The 21,547-nt window shown below is 35.5% G+C and overlaps 1 protein-coding gene across 1 annotated transcript in view; it reads right to left on the bottom strand.

The window, feature by feature from the left end:
• CCDC39 (coiled-coil domain containing 39) overlaps positions 1 to 19,020 on the bottom strand; it is a 51,586-nt gene extending 32,566 nt beyond the window's left edge. The window contains exons 1-7 of the mRNA XM_019463254.2: positions 18,786 to 19,020; positions 10,762 to 10,881; positions 8,769 to 8,915; positions 7,392 to 7,550; positions 6,549 to 6,641; positions 6,324 to 6,452; positions 2,213 to 2,404 (exon numbers count right to left, since the gene is read on the bottom strand). Coding sequence (XP_019318799.2) covers positions 2,213 to 2,404; positions 6,324 to 6,452; positions 6,549 to 6,641; positions 7,392 to 7,550; positions 8,769 to 8,915; positions 10,762 to 10,881; positions 18,786 to 18,875 — 930 coding nt within the window. The 5' untranslated portion in view covers positions 18,876 to 19,020. The remainder of the gene's footprint in view (positions 1 to 2,212; positions 2,405 to 6,323; positions 6,453 to 6,548; positions 6,642 to 7,391; positions 7,551 to 8,768; positions 8,916 to 10,761; positions 10,882 to 18,785) is intronic.
• Positions 19,021 to 21,547: the final 2,527 nt, after the last annotated feature.

Below are 21,547 nucleotides of genomic sequence, written 5' to 3'. Positions count from 1 at the left end.
AGACATTTCTCCAAAAAAGATATACTAATGGCCAATAAGCTCATGAAAAGATGTTCAACATCATCTATCACTAAGGAAATGCACATCAAATACAATGAAATCCCACCTCACACTCTTCCATGAGGATGACTGTCGCCAAAAAAAGAAAATAGCAGTGGTGGTGAGACTATGGAGAAATTAGAACCTTCGTGCACTGTTAGTGGGAATGTAAAATGGTACAGCCACTATGGAAAACACTATGGTGGTCCCTTAAAAAATCAGAAACATAATTCCCATAATTGCCATCCAGAAATTCTGAGATAATTGTACACCCATGTTCATAGCAGCATTATCCATAATAGCTAAAACATGGCAGCAACCCAAGTGTCCACTGACAGATAAACGGGTAAGCCAAATGTGGTCCACACATCCAAATGGAATAGGAGTCAGCCTTAAAAAGTAAGAAAACCTTGACATATGCTACAATATAGATGAACCTTGAGGACACCATGCTAAGTAAAATAAATGAAATAAGCCGTCACAAAAAGATAAATACTGTCTGATTCATGTGAAGTTAACTTAGAGTAGTCTCCTAGAGACAGAAAGCAAAATGGTAGTTGCTAGGAGTTGGGAAGAGGGGGGAATGGGGAGTAACTGTTTAATAAGTACAGGGTTTCAGTTTTACAAGAAGAAAAGAATTATGGAGATGGATGATGGTGATGGTTGGATAACATTAGGAATGTATTTAACACCACTGAACTGCATGCTGGGAAATGATTAAGATGGTAAACTGTAGAGGCGCCAGGGTGGCTCAGTCAGTTAAGCTCCTGACTTCGGCTCAGGTCATGATCTCACAGCTTGTACTGACAGCTCAGAGCCTGGAGACTGCTTTGGATTCTGTGTCCCCCCGCCCCCCAATAAATATTTTTTAAAAAGATGGTAAACTGTATGTTATGTGTACTATAACAAAATTTTAAAACTTGGAGAGAAAAAAATGAATGAAGTACTAATGCATGCTATATAACATGGATGAACCTTGAAAACATTATTTCAGTAAAAGAGTCCAGACATAAAGTGCTCTGTATGATATGGTTTCATTTATATGAAATGTCCAAAATAGGCAAATCCATGGAGACAGAAAGTAGATTAGTAGTTGCCAGGGCTGGGTAGGTGGAGGGAAGCAGAGTGATTGCTAGTGGGCAAAAGGTTTCTTTTTGAAAGAAAAAGTCTAAAATTAGATAGTGGTAATGGTTGCACATCCTATGAAATATTAAAAACCACTAAATTACATACTTCAAAAGGGTAAGTTATTATATATGAATTGCATCTCAATAAACAAATTATGAACAAATGAATGAATGATCCCTGCATTCTTTTCTGCAATTTAAAAATTTTTAAGAATGAACTATTAGCAATGACATTTAATTTAGGCAAGAAATTTGCTTATTTTACTATTTTAGGATCTTAAGTAATTATTCTTTTTGTGGACAATAAAACATCTTTCCTTCTTTATCAGAAATAAAAAGTATAACAACTTATAGAATGAAATGCTCTACAATATTCCAGTTTCCTGACTAAACAGCAGTAACTTCAGCTAATGTGACTTCAAGACACAAATTTCGTAAAAATTCCTTTGTTGCTAACACTCCCTGTGGAACAATCTAGTTGGGCATGTGTGCCTGCAAAAGAAGAAATGAACAAAGCGGGAGAACTTTTGTTCTCTGCTCAAGGTATTTTACCCCTACACTGTCTCACTACCAGACTGAAATATTATCCCTTCTCAAGGTGAGAAACTGAACTTAAGCAAATAGCTCCACCTACTCTGAGTTAAAACCACCATACATATGTAGCACTGGACATGTTATATGTCCACTTCAGGTCATCACTAAATATTCACCTTCACATCTGCCCCTTTGGAAGTTATAATTATGGTTTCCAGTCTAGACCCCTCAGGAGCATTTTGCCTCAAGTCACCTACAAAACACCACGTGTGACAGGCAAGGTGTGTGCTATACAACTCCAGGGGGACCCCTTCATACCACATGTGATATGACTGGCACTCCTGTTGCCTTCACCAAACAGGGCACCATTGGAATACCCAAAAAGTTCCACAATGTGAAGGGACATAAGACAAAGAACTAGAAGGCAGTTCCTTAATCGAAGGAGAGCCTTTATGCTTATTTTTATAGTAATTTGTCATAAACACACAAACCAGTCTTATTAGTTAACATACCTCATCCTTCAGCTGATTTCTATTAGTTTCATGACGCTGATACTCCATTCTACATTTTAAAACTTTCTGATCAGCAACAGAAATTCTTTTCTCATACTCTGTGTTATTTCCAATCTCACTTTCCAAAAACTTGATCTTTTCTTTAACCAAATTTTCTTTTTCTCTTATTTCCTGCTTTATCCTTGCTAATGCCTAAGATTAAAAATATGTTAAATATATGTTTAATATGATGAACAAAACAAACAAAAAGGAAATTAGTTATTATCTTTCTATTAAACCAAATTCAGTATTTTATCAAAAATTCTTAGGACAATATTTTCTTTAAAGAGTCTATTTTTAGAGGCCCCGGGGTGGCTCAGCTGGTTAAGCATCTGACTTCACCTCAGGTCATGGTCTCCCAGTTCATGGGTCTGGGCCCCACATTAGTCTCTGTGCTGACAGCTCAGAGCCTGGAGCCCACTTCAGATGCTATGCCTCCCTCTCTCTCTGCCCCCCTCCCCCCCCCCCCCCCGCCTGCCACTTGCACTCTGTCGCTCTCTCAAAAATAAATAAAACATTTAAAAATGTATAAAAAAAGGTCTATTTTTATATGAATAAAAACAAAATATTAATAGGCTATACATCAGTATCTGTAAGCTCATATTTTTAAGGATTTCTTTCTCTTTAATCTGGTACTTGGCTAAAGAGATGAGAAAAATATCAATCTTTTATCAACAAAAGGTGACATCTAAAAAAACATAACACTGTTGAATATTTCTACATAGAAAGTTGGATTCCAATGGTTTTTCCAAATATTTCACAGGACTAGTTTTTTTTTTTTTTTCATCTTTTGAGAATAACATTTTCGTTATTGGTTTCAAGAAGAATACCTTCACTCAAGACCTTTGGTCTTGGGAATACAAAATAAACAGAATATACAAAGTAGTAACTGAGATGTGAACAAAGCACCATGGGAACAAAGAGATGATGAAGTCTACCTGAGAAGAATTATCAAATGGCATTACCTAAGAGGCTTCTTTTAAGTCAGACCTAAAAAAATAAATGGATATGCATAAATGGTCTAATGTGGTTAAGGTGTAGGGTGGGAAGACAGGCATCGAATGGGCATATATTAAGAAGGGGCAGGTACAGATGAAAGGAATGAGGCTGGAAAGGTAGAGGTTAGGACCCAACTGTGAATAAATTCAATTTTCCAATTGCCATGTTAAAAAGCTTCAATTTTTAAAAAAATTTTGTGTTTTTTTGAGAGAGAGAGAGAGAGCCCAAGTAGGGGAGGGGTCAGGGGCGGTGGTGGAGAGAGAGAGAGAGAGAGAGAGAGAGAGAGAGAGAGAGAGAGAGAGGGAGAGAGAGAGAGAGAGAGAGAGAGAGGGAGAGAGAGAGAGTCTTAAGCAGGCTCCATGCTCACCACAGGGCTCAATCCCACAACCCTGGGATCATGACCTGAGATGAAGTCAAGAATTGGATGCTGGATCAACTGAGCTACCCAGGCATCCCCCAAGAGGTTCAATTTTTAAGCAATGTGAAACAAAGAAGATTTTAGAGCTGAGGAATAAAAAGGCCATCTATGGTTTTTACAAGTGATGTTGACAGCAATATATTGAATGAATTGGAGGGAGAAGGAAAATTTACTCTAAAATGTATTTCTTTCAAGTTTTCCCAAATGGGGTCCCACCAAACAACTAATCACAGAAAATCAGGTTGGGGGAGGGTATGTGAAATCATATAATTTCAGAGGGTATCTGAAATCAATAAATTTTAGAAATGCGGCAGGTAATATTGTACATATTAGCATATTAAGTGGATATATATCTGAAATGTACTACATTTTAAAAAAATATTTAATTTATTCAGTCTAGTATTCCTATATGTTTTCTATAACAATTAACATTATATAATGTATCATTCTATAGATCTGCTGTGTTTATTCAACCAAAGACAGGTCAAAACTTCCTAAGTTCATATACGTCAAATGACCATTGTAGAATTTTCTGCCTTATATTGATTTTTCTACCATTTAATCAGATACTCTAACACCTACTTCAACATTCACATTTTTTAACAGTGTTACCTACTCACAGTTAAGTTTATGTAGGTGATGCTGATAAGTACAGTAATGTCCCAAAATTTCTACACTGGAATAAAAGCATAATAGAAAAATATTTTTCCTTTTCTAAATGATGTAAAAGTTTATTTTAAGAAGCCAATTTCAGGGGAGTCTGGGTGGCTCAGTTAAGCATCCAACTCTTCATTTCATCTCAGGTAGTGATCTCATGGTTCATGAGATGGAGTCCCATGTCAGCCTCCACACTGACAGCCCAGAGCCTGCTTAGGATTCTCTCTCTCCCTCGCTCTCTGCCCCTCCCGTACTCTCAAGCACGCTTTCTCCCTCCCTTTCTCTCTCAAAATAAATAAGTAAACTTAAAAAAAAAAAAAAGCCAATTTCAGGTTCATAGGTTCATAGACTCAGACTCTTGCCAAGAAGACACTAAGAAGGCAGGAACTGTTTTGGAGGAAGAGGAACAAGAGATTAAATCCTCTAGCGGTATGAACTGGCTTTCACTGGCTCACCAGAACTGACTGACACATCTCTTTTCAACTCTGTTGAGCAGAGTCATGTTGGTATGGAAGTAGTTTCACCACAGAAATCAGAAATGCTATAAATGGGGAGCCAGTTGTTAAACACTCAGAAGCAAACCCCTACCTATGGAGCCACTTCTTAGCATCCTCCCTATTCTCTTACAATACAGACAACCAGGAGATGTCAATAAGGAACCAATATGAATATGACCAGAGTCCAGCTGTATATTTTGCCAAATCAGCAGGCTGAGTCAATTTAGCTGTGGGGTTGTAAGAGAATGCAGTTCTATTGCACATAGATCTGCAGTCTTGGATCTATCACATTTGATTTACCAAGAAGAAGCAGTCAGGACTTCATGTTTAAAACCCAAGATCAGCATTAAGAATTAAGTGGAACTCATAGTCAAAACTGGTTCTCCCTTGTCCCTCCAAAGAAGGCATAGGCCACTTTGTTGATAAAATGTTGGTCACTTACAGACATTTAAAATAAAATATTTACATTTAAGTCACATATAACAAGTAAACCTCATACAGATATGAGAATTCCAAACTTCCAGTGACCTGAGCCACTTGCCAAATGCCTTTCCATGTAGTAGATTTAGAATGGAAGTTAAAACATCTTCTCATCTGCTTTCCTTCCTCCTCAATTCCTTCTCCTTCCCAACTTTCCCTAATCTTCCCATTTTTACTCACCCCTATTTTGTTCCTTAATGATTTTCAAAAAAACTTCTAAATTAACCTCTGAAAATAGCAAAAGATAACACTAGGTCTATGTTTAATCAGTGTGGTATTCCTTCCCTTCCATGCTTCTAACCTATTATGGGTGCCTCAGTTTCAAAAGTGAAAGCTTTATCACAGTTTAGGTTTCTTTCCTGACTCTCCCTTTTTGTTTCTTTTTTTTTTTTTTTTTTTTTTTTAATTTTTTTTTTCAACGTTTTTAATTTATTTTTGGGACAGAGAGAGACAGAGCATGAATGGGGGAGGGGCAGAGAGAGAGGGAGACACAGAATCGGAAACAGGCTCCAGGCTCCGAGCCATCAGCCCAGAGCCTGACGCGGGGCTCGAACTCACTGACCGCGAGATCGTGACCTGGCTGAAGTCGGACGCTTAACCGACTGCGCCACCCAGGCGCCCCTCCCTTTTTGTTTCTTGACTATCCATGAAGCTCATTTCCCTACACCAGTAATTACTACCAAATAGCACATACGTTAAATTCAAAACACTGTGGATAACCATGTGTAAGTCAGAGCATTGGCTTTACTGCACCAACATTATCTATTGACTTTCTCTTGTTCCACATTTCAGAGATGGCAGGATCCAGTCTTCAGCATCATTATACCATAAGTAAATAATCTTCATAAAATCACATATCTAAATGGATAGAGTCAAGCTTGGAAAACATTTACCAAAACTATTAAACCCTGCTACAAAAGTGACTTTCAAACAGCAATGTGAGTTACATTTGAAATGAATGGGTTAAATACAAAAGAGAATAATACAGTTGAACATTGCAAGGACCAAACAACTACTTTACCAAGGCACAGTTATCAATGTCTCGATCTCTCTTCTGCATCTGTTCTATTGTGTTCTCCCACTGTTTAATGAGTTCTTGTCTTTCATTATGAATTTTACGAAAATCTTGTGCTGCTTTATCCAATTCTAACTGTCAAATACAGAGCAGATAACATTTTTGTGAATATAAGTGCTTTTGCATACATCCCTTTGACAATTAAGAAATAAAAATACTCATTAAACTAACCTGTGCACTTAGAGTCTCTGTAAGTTCGTTGTCAAGTACCTTTCTTTTCTGATGACATTCCAAAGTCAGTCTTTCTAATTGCAACGTCAGTGCCTATGATGTAGTTACATGTAAAAATATTCATAATTGTTGTTTTATTCACTTAAAAGCTATTAGCATGTCTTACATTAAGTATTATTATATTATAGATACACATTTATTTGCCATCTAAAACAACTACGAAATAATTCATACATTTCCTTTTAATTCCAAAGGGTTGCAATGAAAACTAAATTGTTTCTAAAAAGACTTTTAATACTTTTTAGTTAGAAAAAACATTAACAATTTGTCATTTAAAATAATGCATTTTGTATCATATCTATTAGAAAATAGCATGTTTCATAATACAAAAGTATTAACAGATTTAATTACAAGTAGATTTTAAGTAATGGTTATAATAATAAGTAATCAATAGCACTATAGTCTCAAATCAGCAAACACTATGTTAAATTCAAACTGTTATTTAGATAAAAGTAGTTAAAATATTTATACAACATTTTAGTAAAAAACTTTCTTCTCTGAAATACTTTTGAGAATTCTTCTCAATCAGAAATGAGTCTGTGGATTCCTAAATGGTTAGAGGGTTTCAGAGGATCTATAAAACTCTCAGTAAAATTTTGTAACTATTTGAGTACAGTCATTTTTCTAAAGAGAGGATCCTTGGCTTATTAGATTGTCAAAGGAGTCTCTGACTCAAAAAAGTTTAAGAACTACTGCTTTAAAATTATAAATCTAATTTCGGTAAAAAGGATCACATACTACAGATTCAGAGAAAACCTAACATTACAATTTATAATTTCTCACCCTAATTTTATTATCATCTTGTTGTGCGTACTTCTGAAGAATGAGGGCATCACTATCTTTATGAGCTGATTCTTCTAACCAGGCTTCCAAGGCTTGCTGGTCCCAGTTCATCTGACATTTCAAACTATCCAATTTTTGAGTAGTTTTAAATATGTTAGTCTAATTTCCAAAGAAAAGGGTTAGGGAGAGATTACAAAATATTATTTACTATACAAACTAAAATAAAACATTACATACTATAGAACATATTAAAAAGGAAAGAAGAAATCCTGTTCTTACCACATATAAACATATATATATATATATATATATATATGTATATATGTGTGTGTGTGTGTGTGTAACATACCATATTTAATCATGTAACCACATTTATATTTAATTCTTTAGTTATAAAATAGAAGGGAGATTATAAAAGATGAGAATCATAGTTGAGCCATAGGTTGTTTAAAAAGGCTTTAGGGAAACTCCCCCAGAGCAATCTCTAATACTAGTCACTCCACCAAATCTGAATAAAAATAATGTACTTGATATGCTAACTCAAGCCTGAGACAAGTCCCCTACAGCTCCAATCAGATTGCTGCCACTAAGAGGTCGTATGGAAATTTTAGAAGTACTTCTAATTGAAATAAATATAGTTGTTAAGGAGATAAAAATGTTTCTGTAAATGTATTCATTTAACAAATCTAGATCCACAAAAGAAAACAAATCAATATGCAAACAAGTACAAATATAGTAAAATATGTATGCATACATATACACATATATGTGTGTTTCTCTCTCTATATATATGCATATGTAAAGAGAAGAATCAAATTTGGAAAGAACATCCAAATCAGGTAAATAAAAATGAAGGAAAAGAGAAAAAGAGTTTACAGTAGCTTAATATTAGAGTCATAGGCTGATAAATTAATATGAAAGGTAAAAATTTTGAATTAAAAATGAAAATATTAAAAGTAATTTTTAATGTGGCCCTTAAAAATATATGAATAAATTATGCCTAGTATCATATGATACTTATGAATAAATGATGCTTAGTATTGCATAGTAGATAGCCAGTATGGTACTCTGCACATGGTATAGCTCAATGACTATTTGGCAAATGAACAGTAGGAAAATAAGTGCAACATTCTATCATTGTTTCATTCAAATGACAACTCCGCATGCCTCTCATTGTCCAAAAAACAATGTTTTTTGTAAATGTCAGGAAACTAATGAATGCCCTTCCCATACAGAAAAGAAAAGAAAAGAAAAGAAAAGAAAAGAAAAGAAAAGAAAAGAAAAGAAAAGAAAAGAAAAGAAAAGAAAATCAGTGTTTGTTGGTGAGGGAAAAAAGAACTAATAGCACAAAATTTTAAGTAACATTTCAACACATACTTCCTTATCACTTTTCTTTTCCTGTATTGAAGCCATTTCATTTTGTAGTCGTTGGATTTCATCCTTCACTCGTCCCAGTTCTCTCTCAGCAATGATCTTAAAATGCTCTTCACTTTCAATCTCATGCTCTCTTGCTTTACAAAGAGACTACAGAATAATTTACAAGATAGACTTTTTAATTTTTAACATTATACATTATTTATAATAACCCATTAGCCCAAAAAAAGTTCCCACAAAATACTTAGATTAAGTACTAGTAATTCCACTTCTCTGAAACCTAAACCATGTTAGACTTTACAATTCAGTGTAGTTGGGTGTTGCTTACTAGTTGTAAGAAAGTCAGTTCATGGAATGACCTAGAAGAAAATATTGTTGTCAGCCATTTTTAGATTTTATGTTGGTCTAGAAAAACTGCAGAAAATCAAAGTTTATATGGTAAGAGTTAAAAATATATAACTCATGACTTACCTAAAAAATAAATAAAATTTATTTAAAAATACTTTAGGAAATGGGTTGTTTCTATAAACTGACTACATAAGCTGATTGCAGAGATCATTTATAAATGACTATGTAAACACCAATGGTTATAAATATTTCATAGAATATATTAGTAAACAACCATGCCTTTGTGTTAAGCTTTACTCAATAAAATTGTATTTATTGACTACTGAGTTTGTCGTGCTTCTAAGTTATCACCATCAGTATTATTTTTACATTATTAGAGCTGTTAATGCTATAGGAAGTTTATTGTCTTCTATAACTATTATCCGATTTGAGGTTTGACTATAATGAAATATACACCCACAGAGAATTTGACTTTCTTTTTTTTTTTTAATTTTTAAACACTTATTTATTTTTGAGAGACAGAGAGAAACAGAGTGTGAGCAGGGGAGGAGCAGAGAGAGAGGGAGACAGACACAGAGTCTGAAGCAGGCTCCAGGCTCTGAGCTGACAGGCTGACAGCAGCAAGCCTGGTGTGGGGCTTGAACCCATGAACCACAAGATCATAACCTGAGCCAAAGTCAGACCCTTAACCCAGGCACCCCTAGAATCTCTGACTTTCAAATCCCCAACTCAGTGGTTTAATAACTTAAAGAATGATGTTGTCCAGTTTATTAATTAATCATATCAGGATTCAAAACTCTCAAGTATTGCTTCTAAAAGTTCATCAATTTGCTGCTTCCTAATAAAATCTGTAAACCACAAAATGGTTACTTATCAATATTAATTATAAATTGGTATTAAAAACATGCTTTGTTCACTATTAAGAATTACATACCTTTCAAAGAAAGGTAGATGCATTTTTAAAAAAATAGTTTGATATGGAAGTTAGTAAACTCTCCAATGCTGATTTGCTGAGCTATTTGCTGGGCATCATCAGGGAATGATGTTCTACACATGAATAGATTGTCCATAAAACAAATATACTTATCACTCTAAGTTTTAACTTTTATTATTTGTAGTAATATTTCTAAAATGCATTATACTTTCCCCAGTTATCTTAACTAGTGTCTTAAATATAATTTAACTTTCCTACTATCTCAGGATCCTAAAATAATGTGGTGTCCTAAGGGCTACTGAAATGTGTGAACTATTTGTTCCCACTCAAAAAGGCCCCAGTGGGTCATGCTGTAAAAGTGAAAATGAAGTGGAAATTCTGTCACATGTTATATTAGGTCTATTTTGGCTTAGAATTATTTCTCATTGCCGTCACTGTACCCTTCTCATATAATCTGCTGCCTAATATTACGTTACACTGTATGAATGATTTCTTCTTTCAGATATGTTAATTATTCCTTGAACTTGGTGATGGTAGCGAATTCCTCAAAAGCCTTTTTTTCCTACTTACTTTCAGGTTCAAGGTTACATTCACAATAGGTTAGCTATGCTAAAGTTTTGTGTATGTCTAAAATAAAATCACAGATGTATATGCAATGTAAAATGTTCATGACTACACATGACCTAATCAACATGAATGTCAACATTACTATACCTGCGTAAACGAAAACTCTTGCTTAACATTTTTGAAGTGAGAAGTCATAGCATTAATTCGATCTTCATAGTCACGTAGCTGATCTTGCAAGCTTGACTTTTCCTCCTGCAGCTTTGACAACTGTAAATAATACATGTGATAATTTAGACATTGCTGTGGGAAAATTAGCACTATATTAAAATAGAATAGAAATCTCTAAGATTTCTCAGAAATCTTTCAGGAACCACCAGTAAAACGCAATTTTCATACAGCAGTACTTAAAGGGAAAAAAAGAGATCCTATTACATAATTAAACCACAACATCTCTAGAGCAAACAAGAGCATAAAAACAGATGTAACAAAAACACAGAACACAAACCATAAATTTTAAAAGCAGCGGACATCAGGTATAACAAGCTCCTCCCTGAGCTATTCAAAATAAACAGATTTTGGACAGAGCTTAACAGAACAGAACAAACTTCCATGTGCTTAAGACCTCTTTCTTAATGTAGGTTTCGTGTCATTGAATTAAAACCCCGAGTAGAAACAAAACAATGTAAATGCATAACAAACAAACACAAAAACAAAAAACTTTAGGAAATTACAAGATAGATTCCCAGGACAATTAGAATACATCACCCCTTAAAACAATATAAAAGCTTAACATAACAAAAATATCCTTCCTTATAGTCTTGATCTGTGGTTCCCAAATTTGGGGCTACAACCCAGGAGGAGCACAACATATCCACTAAGTGCAAAAGACGCTATTTGGATTTTTTAAATAAGGAAATAATAAAATACTAATGTACTATATGTTATCTCCTATATTTCATTAAACATAGTAAATCATACTAAATATGTATTTTTGCTTTTTATTTCATTAATTTCAGTTTTTCTTCTAATTCCCTCTTTGGTTCACTTTGTTATTCTTTTTTAAAAATTTATTAAGAACAGGTTTTAATTATTTTCCTTTTTTGTCACATTGATGCTATAGACTAAATGTCTGTGTCATCCTCAAATTCATATGCTGAGGCCTTTACCCACAATGTGATGGTATCTGGAGGTGGGCCTTTGGGAAGTGAGTAGGTTTAAATTAGGACATGCAGGTAGGACCCTCATTGTAAAATTAGTGTCTTTATCAGAAGAAGAGAGACCAGAGCTTGTTTTCTCTTTGCCATGTGAGAACACAGTGAGAAGGCAGCCATCGGCAAGCCAAGAGGAGGGCTCTCACCAGAACCCAACCACCCTGCCACCCTGATCTCCACTTACAGCCTTCAGAACCGTGAGAAATAAATGTCTTTTTAATAAATAATGTCTTCTTACTCACTCACTCTATGGTATTTTGTTATAGCAACCCAAGCTAACTAAAGCATGGATTTAAAAATGAAGGCATTTAAGGCATTTAAGCCTGTAACTTTTCTCTAAGTAAGATTTTTCCTATTTCCAGCGGATACAGGTATGAAGCAGTCTCTTTTTATTGTTTTCTAAAAACTAACTTTTCCCTTTCAATTTCTCCATGATAGAAGAGTTATCTATGTTTCCGAGAAATTGGCCTAAGTGTTTAAGATGGATGTGTTAGTCAGCTCAGGCCGCCATAACAAAATATCATAGACGGAGTGGCTTAAAGAATAGAAATTTATTTCTCCGAGTTCTGGGGCCAGGAAGCCCAGGATTGAGTTACTAGACAATTTGGTTCTGGTGAAATCTCTCTTCCTGACTTGCAGACAGTGCCTTCTAGCTGCATCTTTAAATGGTGGAGAGAGAGAGCGCTGGTCTCTCTTCAGCTTCGCATAAAGATATAATACTATCATGGGAGCCACATCTCATGACCTCATCTAAGCCTAATTACCTTCGAAAGGCCCCACCACCAAATACCAACACACTGGAGATTAGGGCTTCAACATATGAATGGGAGGGGCAGGCAAACAGTCCATAAAATGGAGAATAATTTTTTAAATTATTTATTATAAATCCTATTGGCTTATGATCAGAAAAATATGGCCTATAAAATTCCCACCACTCATTTCTCTAATTTTGGTAAAATGTACATTAAAATACATTTTATCATTTTAACCATTTTTCAGTGTACATTAAGAAGAGTGTCATTCATTGCGTTGCCTAGGTAGCTCAGCCCATTAAGCATCCAAATCTCGATCTCAGCTCAGGTCATGATCTTACCTCAAGCCCCACGTCAGGGTCTGCACTGGCAGCATGGAGCCTGCTTAGGATTCTCATTCTCTCTCTCTCTCTCTCTCTCTCTCTCTCTCTGCCCCTCCCTTGCTTGTGTGCTTTCTCAAAATAAATAAATAAACTTAAAAAAAAGAAGAAGAATTAGAATGGCATTAAGTACATTTATGTGTTGTGCAACAATTGCCACCATCCACCTAAAAATTTTCATCTTCCCAAACTGAAACTCTGCGCCCATTAAACCCTAACTCCCCATTCCTCTTCCCCCCCACCCAGCCTCTGGAAATCACCATTCTACTTGTGTCTCTATGAACTTGACTACTCTAGGTATGTCATATAAGTGAAACCATACAGGATTTGTCCTTTTGTGTCCATCTTATTTCACTTTGTATAAGGTCCTTAAGGTTTATCATTCACTTTTTTTTTATTTTTTAAAATTTACATCCAAATTAGTTAGCATATAGTGCGACGACGATTTCAGGAGTAGATTCCTTAGTGCCCCTTACCCATTTAGCTCATCCCTCCTCCCACAACCCCTCCAGTAACCCCCTGTTTGTTCTCCATATTTATGAGTCTCTTCTGTTTTGTCCCCTTCCTTGTTTTTATATCATTTTTATTTCCCTTCCCTTATGTTCATCTGTTTTGTCTCTTAAAGTCCTCATATGAGTGAAGTCATATGATTTTTGTCTTTCTCTAATTTCACTTAGCATAATACCCTCCAGTTCCATCCACGTAGTTGCAAATGGCAAGATTTCATTCTTTTTGATTGCTGAGTAATACTCCATTGTATATGTATATACCACATCTTCTTTATCCATTCATCCTTCAATGGACATTTGGGCTCCTTCCATACTTCGGCTATTGTTGATAGTGCTGCTATAAACATGGGGGTGCATGTGTCCCTTTGAAACAGCACACCTGTATCCCTTGGATAAATGACTAGTAGTGCAATTGCTGGGTCGTAGGGTAGTAGTTCTATTTTTAGTTTTTTGAGGAACCTCCATACTGTTTTCCAGAGTAGCTGTACCAGCTTGCATTCCCATATCATTCACTTTTAATGCATTAAGGTTTTCATCCTGGTATAGTAAATGATCCACCTTTGTTAAATGGTTTACAGACATATTTTTTAAATGGTTTATTTAAGGGATATATGTTCTGTTTTTATTTTTACTGCATTATTCATACCTTTATATTCTTATTTTTGTCTATTAGAACTGTCCAATTCTGATGTCAATATTGAAGTATCCTACTACAACTGTATTTTTGTCAAAGTCTACTTGTATTTATAATAGTTTTTACTTTTATGTACTTAGTTGTTATGTTGTTTGGTGCATACAGCTTTATGACTTTTATTTTCTTCATCAGTTACTAACTTTTATGATTGCATAATGAACCCAGAGCAAGGCATCTGCTTTCCTAATGAAAGCATAATGATTAACTCTCCACAAGTTGATAATTCCTTCCCCACAGAATATCCAGGCATTTTTTGCTTCTTTTAAATATAAAAGGACATGCAAGGACCACCAGATATTTGTTGAAGACTTACATCAAGTGAGAGATATCAAGATAAACAAGTAAAAAGATCCCAAAGGAAACATAATTCAAGACACAAAAAAGAACTACACACACACACACATATTGTAAATGATATTGTACTACTAAAAGAAGACCAGGTGCTACAAAAAAGCAACAAATAACCTGAAAATTAAAAATATGATATAGTTGCCAAAAAAAAACTACAATGTAAACATAAAACAAAACCCTAAAAGCTTCCAGACATTAAAATTGCAACCTACAAAGAAATGGAAATATTTCTAATAGCAGATTACTCACCAACATCACTACTGGAAGATAATATTTTTCCAAATTCTTCATAAAAAAAATTTTAACCTAGAACATTTGACTCAGCCAACACCATCAAATGTGAGATTAAATAAAAAACATTTTCAGATTCAGGGTTTACCTCCTATACACCCTTGTTAGGAAGACACAAGAAAGTATTCCTTATTTTGAGATAAGGATATAAGGAGATAACCCAAGAAAGAAGATATGTGACTTAGGAAGTAGAGCATCAACCACGTAAAAGAATAAAGGGAATTCTGTAGTCCACAGTTGGGAAATAGGTCTGTGGAAAAACAGTCCATATTAAAAAAACACAGGACTCCAGAAGGAAGGAGTAGAGGCAGAAAGAAGGTATCTTGAAGATCTGATACTGTGATTAAAAGAATATAAACTTAAAGCAAGCAATGCAAGAAATCAATTGGCAACCAAGGATGCAAGGAATCAAAAGCACAAAACAATGGATGCTTCTTGAAACAACTATTTGAGCATAAGACCCAACTAGGCAAAAGATGAATCAAAGTGAAAAATCCAAGAAAAGATAAACTGAATAAAAGTGGCTACATTAAGGACCATTAAACCAGTTTAAATATAAAATTAAGGCTGGGGCGCCTGGGTGGCTCAGTCGGTTAAGTGTCCGACTTTGGCTCAGGTCATGTGATCTTGTGGTTTGGGAGTTTGAGCCCCGTGTCAGGCTCTGTGCTGACAGCTCGGAGCCTGAAGCCTGCTTCAGATTCTGTGTCTCCCTCCCTCTTTGCTCCTCCCCTGCTTATGCTCTGTCTCTCTCTGTCTCAAAAATAAATAAAAACATTAAAATTTTTTTTCATATAAAATTAAGGCTAAACACTTGTAGTAAATTAAAGGCACTGAATGGAATAAAAAATAAAGCTTGATAATATAAAAATAATAAAACCACTATTTTTTAATAGGGGTAACATGGGTAAAAGATGGTGTAAAGAAGTGAGAGAGCTAATTTCTTTGCTTTCAAAATGAAAAATGAAAGGGCAGGGAGTCAACCCATAACTGCCTACAAATGAAACAAAGAATTTTTTAAACAATAATCTAACCATTTCTTCTTATGCAGTTTTTCTTAATGTTAAGAAAGTTTCTTAGCAATCACTATCTCTTGTAATCAAGTAATATTTACCTGAAATTCAATAATTCCTTTCTTTTTTTTCTCTTAAGACAAATAAAATTAAAATTTTTATTAAATAAAAATGTTTATGTTAAAAACAGCACATATAGTAGGATTCCATTTTAATAATACTTCTGTCTTATGCAGAAGAATGAACCTGGAGCACTTACTTACACCATACACAAAAATAAACTCAAAATGGATGAAAAACCTAAATGTAAGACAGAAAGCCATCAAAATCCTAGAGGAGAAATCAGGCAACAACCTGATTGTTTGACCTCAGCCACAGCAACTTCTGGAGACTTGACATGTCTTCAGAGGCAAGGGAAACAAAAGTAAAAATGAATTATTGGGACCTCATTAAAATAAAAAGGTTTTGCATGTCAAAGGAAACAATCAGCAAAACTAAAAGGCAACTGACGGATGGGAGAAGATATTTGCAAATGACATAGCAGATAAAGGGTTAGTATCCAAAATCTGTAAGGAATTTAACAAAATTAACACCCAAAAAACAAATAATCCAGTGAAGAAATGGGCAAAATACATGAATAGATATTTTTCCAAAGAGGACATCCAGATGGCTAACAGACACGAGAAGATGCTCAACATCACTCATCATCAGGGAAATACAAATCAAAACCACAATGAGATATCACCTTACCCCTGTCAGAATGGCTAAAATTAACAACTTGGGCAGCAACAGATGTTAGCAAGGATGTAGAGAAAGAGGAACCCTTTTGCACTGCTGGTGGGAATGCAAACTGTGCAGCCTCTCTGGAAAACAGGATGGAGGTTCCTCAGAAAACTAAAAATAGAACTACCTTACGACCCAGCAATTACACTACTATTTATCCAAGGGATACAGGTGTACTGTTTTGAAAGGGCACATGCACCCCAATGTTTATAGCAGCGCTATCAACAATACCCAGAGTGTGGAGAGAGCCCAAATGTCCATCAACTGATGAATGGATAAAGAAGATGTGGTGGGTGTACACACACACACACACACACACACACACACACACACACACACACACACAGGAATATTACTCGGTGATCCAAAAGAGCGAAATCTTGCCATTTGCAACAATGTGGATGGAACTAGAGTGTATTACATTACAGGAAGTCAGTCAGAGAAAGATAAATATCATATGATTTCACTCATATGTGGAATTTAAGATACAAAACAGATGAATATAGGGGAAGGGAAGCAAAAATAATATAAAAACAGAGAGGGAGACAAGCCATAAGAGACTCTTAAATACATAGAACTGACAAACTGAGGGTTGCTGGAGGGGTGTTGAGTGGGGGGGAAGGACTAAATGGGTGAGGGGCATTTAGGAGGGCGCTTGTTGGGATGAGCACTGGGTGTTATATGTAAGTGATGAATCACTAAATTCTATTCCTGAAATCATTGTTACACTATATGTTAACTAACTTGGATTTAAATTTTAAAAAACAATGATACTTCTGTCTGTCTTTTCTATCTATATAACTGTAGATAGACTATGATGTCTGGAATATTTGTTTAATGCCATGATAGTCACTTCTAGAGTCAACAGTGGGTATTTTTTATTTTTTACCCTTCTGTTTGAATATCTTAAACTTATTAGAGTTGACTTTTTAATGCCACTGTTTATTCAGGTAAAGTGATTCTGGCCCTCACTCTTCTTTTTATTGCTCCGTAATATTTTTTAAATAGCTAATATAATTAATATGTATATAAAATCATATGAGACAAATATTATGGCAATAATAAAAAAACTAATATTTGATTGGAACTTTAACCCACATTAATATCCTTAGAGCTGTAAACAACCCTGTGAAATGATTATTTATTTCCAGTTTATATAAGAAGAAACAGGCTCACTACTGGTAAGTAAGATCTGAACCCAGGGCTGGAAACTTGTTAATATTATTATTCCTCAGTACTCAGTGCCAAATTTCTGCTTATTTTTTTTTTTAGTGCCAAATTTCTTATATTCCCTAATGTTGCCCTTCATTAAAACAAAGCAACAAAAAACTGCAGCTAATTTAGACATTAGTAAACAGGTCAGAATATTTTGAAAAAAAAAAAAAAAACTTCAAAAAACAGTGATGGATTTTCATTTTCTTTTCCAAGGGAAGAAAACCTTCTCTTCCATTCTGCAAAGTAATGTAAACATCATCTGTTTCTGGATCCTCCTCTACACAACACACTGCCATGTGACAGAACTTTAGACTAACTGCTAAAGGTTTTTAAAAGTTTTCTGAGCCAGATGCAATTTTATTTTTAACAACTACTATGCATTCATTCGTTGGAAGCCGGTGTAAAATATTCCTTACAACGTAAAATATTTTTATATCACTCTGTGACAACATCCTCACTTTGAAAAGCTGTAAACTGCACATTTTACATTCTTACTAGAACGTCTCTCTTGAAAATATTTCTTCAAGTCCCTTTCAACTTTAAATGTCTTAGGCAGAAACTCAAAAAGTAATGTCAACCAGAGCGTGATTTGCTTATAAACATCCGCAAACAACTGTTGCTAGGAAAACCTCAGAGTCCCTTTGCAAGCCGCGCTTAATTCTGAGGAAGGGAAAAGCGGACGCAGGAACCAGACTTTCCTCTCCTGCCCCTGAGGCGAAATGGAGTGGGAGGAGAGAGAGTAACGATTCAGACTTTATAGTCGCGAATATCAATCATCCTTTCAATATACATTTTGTAATGCTTTGCAAGTACCGTAATGGGCAAACAGGTTAGGGAGGAAGGAGATGGTGCGGTGAGCATTAGACAGAAAGAGATAAAATTGGGGACGGAAAAGGGAAGAATAAAAGGGTTGGGGTATTCCTGCCAACCAAGAAACTATCCCCTCTTTCCCGGCCTTCTTCACCTGACACTTACCTGATCTTCCAGGATCCTGTTCTCCTCGTTTGCCACCGGGATGGCGAACCCATCGTCCCAATGCAGCTCCGCCAAGAATTCATTACTCATGATGGCAAAAGGATAGAGAACCTCTGACAGGGTGGGGAGGAAAGATCCACCTTCTCGTATGGCCCGGGAGCAGCACACGAGGCAACTCCCTACACCCGCAAATCTCCCCAGTAATTACCACGATAACCCCAGCAACCGCCCCGCGTCCTTAGTTACCAAACAGGAAGTGCTCAAGCAGGGAGGCAAAACTTCCGGTTGAGAACTCTAGCCTCGGTCCGGAGCAGCTTTTCTTTTAAACTTCGAGGAAGCGAAGCAATTACTCCACAGGTTCGCTGGGGTTGGCGGCCCCAGCATAACTATCCCTGAAGTTGCAGCTCGGGATCGTCCCCCGGGGCGCTCCCAGAGAGTGTAAAGTCTGTGGCGCCTGCGGTCTCCGGGGGACACTGAGAGAGGTAATGGCATTGAGCCCCGCAACTGCTGGAGCGCACGCAGATGAGAGCTATCAAAAACAGACTTTTCTTTTCAAGTGGTGTTTGAGTTTCATCCGTAGATGAAATCTCGTCGGCTGAGGTAGACTGATATTTTGAAGCAGAATTCACTCCCTAGAATCACTGATGTGTGTTTCCATCTTTTGTTTTAATCTCCTGGTCTTCCTCCCAGTGTTCATCTGCCCTTCGCAGCGTCTTAGCTGACCACGGACATGGACTGCAGCAGGGTTTGGTAGTACCCCCAACCCCGCCTCACCGCTTCTACACTTTTCGCTGTACGTTTTCTATTAACATACACAAATCTTCAATTTCACATAAAAATTTGTATTTCTTCCTAATCTCCAAAAAAGCTAGGCAACACTGAGTCCACATTATCATGAAGGCATTCGGCTGAAGAGGAGTCCCAGTTAGAGTGGCAAGCACTACACCTATTCAGTAATTTGAATTACCCGCTCAGCACTGGTAGGTATTTGAGTTTACCGCCTCTGTTGGTTAGCATCTCAGAACTGGAAAGGATAAAACTATCAACTAATCTAATCCTTTTATTTTCCAAACAAATAAACTGAGGCTCCCTGAGGTGAAGCGATTAAAGTCAGCAGGACCTAAATGAGGATACAGATCTCCTACTACAAACTATGCTGTCTGCAATGAGAGTTGTTCTTGGCTGAAATACCCTCTATTACGGCATCATGAACATAAATTAACTTTGCTTATCGAATAAGCAACTATCTGTAGCCTTTTTTGCCCTTTTGAATTTTATTTTACCATTATCTTGTTACGCTTTTTATTATAAAAAGTTTAAATATATATATATATATACATATATATATATATATATATATATATGTATGTATATGTATGTGTGTGTATATAGAGAGAGAGGGAGAGAGAGCGCGCACATACCCACCCACATACTCATTATCTTGATTTAACATTTATATTTTGCCACATTCACTTCATCTATATTATTTTGCTAAAGCTTTTTAAAACTAATCAGACATCATATTTTACCCCAACTACCTGAGCATGCATCACTAATGTTTAACATTCAATGTTTTCTAACACAAACACAGTATTATTATCACATCCGTCAAAATTAATAACATCAAAATTCTTGAATATCATCTAATAACTGTTTCATATTTATATTTCTTCAATTGTCCTGAAAATGTCTTTTTACTGTTGGTTTGTTATTATTATTGGTTTTGAAATCTTGTAGTAGCTTTGTCTCTTTGTGTTTACATGGTTTTCCATATATTGAATTATATGGAATATTTCTCTAGTCTCAAAGACTAGATTTAGCTTTTTGTGTTCTTAAAAACAATTTATATTTTTAAATTCTACCACTAGAAACATTTTATACATGTGGCATATTTTACAGATATATTGAATGCAGCATACATTATTTCACTGAATGACTACTCAGATGCAGCAGAATTCTATTATTCTTAGAAATGGCTTTTATACATTTGACTATGCATAGTATATTTCATGAGTCAAAGTTTAATGAACAAACCCCTTTACTGAAATAATACTATATTTATCTATATATACAACTACCATTTTTAGAAATAATTTTCATATGCGTGTCTTTATAGACCATATAAAATGCAGCACAGTGTGGTGAAACATCATTCACTGTAGAAAACGTTGTACTTATTCACATATACAACATTCTTAGAAATATCTTCAATAGATGGTAGAATTACCACGGCATTTTATTCCTCACTTCTGCAATGCCTAAATTCCCAACGTGATGGAGGAGAAAGCTTGTAGAGGAAATTTCAACCTATTTGGAATAACGAAATTTTAGAGTCTAAATAATCTTATAAAAGATGATCTTCTATTTTATAACAATTTACTCATTCCTACTAATGAAAATGTTAGCATCCAGCATATATTAAGATGGCACATCATTATTTATACTTGAGATTTGTTATGGCAGTGTGCTTCCTAAAATTATTAGTGTTGCTACTGCCCATGTGTCTTAAACATTCCTTTCTAATTTCTCATCCCCATTACTAATATGAATACTGAGGCAGCTGCCTCAGCCTGTGCCAATCTGTTGATCCACCCCTCTCAGTGTTAGCAGGAGCTGCCAAAATGCATGCTTGCAGCTGTCTTTGCTGTGTACTCCTGTAGGGCCAAGGACATAAGAAGTCTGGCAGCCAAATTCATGCAAAGAGCCACATTTCCTGTATCTTAGGGATTATATCTCTTGAATTTCAGGATGACAATTATACA

Source organism: Panthera pardus, unplaced genomic scaffold, assembly GCF_024362965.1.
Source record: "Panthera pardus isolate Hobbes unplaced genomic scaffold, ASM2436296v1 HiC_scaffold_16, whole genome shotgun sequence".
NCBI lineage: Eukaryota > Metazoa > Chordata > Mammalia > Carnivora > Felidae > Panthera > Panthera pardus.
The sequence above is the reverse complement of the archived record's forward strand: the minus strand, read 5'-3'. Positions and strand labels throughout refer to the sequence as shown.